At 46.7% G+C, this 1,890-nt stretch overlaps 1 protein-coding gene across 1 annotated transcript; it reads right to left on the reverse strand.

Annotated features, from left to right (window-relative positions):
- Positions 1-1,204: 1,204 nt before the first annotated feature.
- Positions 1,205-1,453, reverse strand: PCYB_042000 (transport protein SEC61 gamma subunit; the record flags this gene model as incomplete). The annotated part of the gene is made up of 1 exon (XM_004225351.1): positions 1,205-1,453. One exon carries the CDS (start codon positions 1,451-1,453, stop codon positions 1,205-1,207), a length of 249 nt encoding a protein of 82 aa, XP_004225399.1.
- Between the last annotated feature and the right edge of the window lie 437 nt (positions 1,454-1,890).

The raw sequence follows: 1,890 nt of genomic DNA on the forward strand, positions 1-1,890 counted from the left end.
AAAAAAAAGAGGCCTGCATACATATTCCAACCTGGTTGTGCATGTACGTACAGATAAATAGGCATATGTTAAGGTGCGCATTTGTTTAAAAAAAATGACCTACTGGGGAAAATGGGGGAAAGCCCAATTTTTCGCGCGCCCCAATGATGTATGTGGCCGTGGATCCACGCGGAGTACGCACCGTTTGGAGGCCCCTTCACTTTATCATTACTTATGTACCTTTTGCGAAATAGTCAGCGTGATGATATGAAAGCGCCACCGCCTATTAGCAGTTATTCTATGGAGTGACACAGCGGTTCGTTTTTTCAATCCCAAGTGGAGGTCACCTCGGGGGAGGAGGAACCAAATGGAGGTCACCCCGGCTGTTTTTTACCCCCATATCGTGCCACTTGCTTAACAAAAATTCCAAATCTGTTCAGCGCATTCTTTCCCCCCCCATCAATAATAATGTTAAACCCAAAGCAACTGGGACAGTAACGGTCGAAGCAGCAACTGTGTTGTATGGAACACATCAAAGGGTGCAAAAGGACGATGCGCTGCCTCCCCACGTGCTACACTTTTTTTTATTTCCTTTTATGTTAACTCCTTCAGTTGGGTTGGGGGAAAAAAAAAAAGGAAAAAAAAGGGGCAATAAACCGCTGGTTTACGCATACACAGGTGCGTCTTCACACATGCTGCCGTTCACGGCAGGGCTCTCCTGCATGTTGCGGTGGTTACTCTATATCACGCCTGTCAGTGAGCGGAATGACCGCCGCGACATGCAGGGGCACGCTTGCAACAAAAATACATTTAATTATTTTTGAGGGGAAACTTAAAAAAAGGGCAAAAAATGGGCAAAAAAAAAGAGCAAAAAATGGGCAAAAAAAAAAGGGCAAAAAGTGGGCAAAAAATACACTTCCCTAACATCACATGCATCATATCACATTCCTGCAGCCCGCCCGATGAAGTCGCGCGTCTGGCTCGTGAGCCTCCTCATAGAGACTCCTCGTGTGCTCCTCTGTGTTCCTAACTGTGCCTCTAATTTCTGCGTGCGCTGGGCAACGCAACTGGTTCTTCCTTCCCCCATGGGTCATATACAAAAAGGGGATTTATTTATCCGCTACTCTGTAAGGTCGAAAATGGGCCTACGGGCTTCGCCACTCCTGCCGCGTTTTGCCGCGTCCTCCCGAAAGGCCGCTCAGCAGATCTGCAAACCACAACTCCCTCAGTATGAACCCACAAAAATGTTATTTATCGGAATGAAGACAAGCTTGATTGTGTACCCAATAAATCCCATGATGAGAAAGCCAAAGGAGCAGGCATACACAATATTCGTATACTCCTTCTTGTTTGGCTTCGTGCATTTCCTTATTAACCTCACACTGTCATGGACGAAGGTTTGTATGCCGCTGATGAGGTACCCGATGGGGTGGTTTTCATCAACTACAAACTCGGGGAGCTTCACATCGAACATGGTGAATGGTGCTATCGATATAATGTGGTCGAGTGGAGATGGTCTGGTCTGGTCTAGTCAAACGACGGGTAATCTGCGCGACTATCTCGTCTCTGTAAAGGAGGGGGGGGACGGGGAAATGAAGCGACGTGATGCGAGTTCGCAATTACGCAACTGCGCAATCATGCGGTATCGCTGTAACGCGGTAACGAGGTAGCGCGATGGCGGATACACAGGCTGGGACGTGGAGCGCTTTTCCCCAGCTGTGCTTCCTCTCTTCGTACTTTTGCTTTTCCAATTTTTACAATACTTTTTTTTCCCACTGAGTCAAGTTGCCTATTTTGCTATTCGCGTTTTTTTTTCTTTTTTTTCCTCTTCCGATGAGCAATCCTATTCGAACTTGTTTATTCCCTTTAAATAATGATAAATCAGATCATGCGATGGGGGACGAAGGGTAA

Source organism: Plasmodium cynomolgi, chromosome 4, assembly GCF_000321355.1.
Source record: "Plasmodium cynomolgi strain B DNA, chromosome 4, whole genome shotgun sequence".
NCBI lineage: Eukaryota > Apicomplexa > Aconoidasida > Haemosporida > Plasmodiidae > Plasmodium > Plasmodium cynomolgi.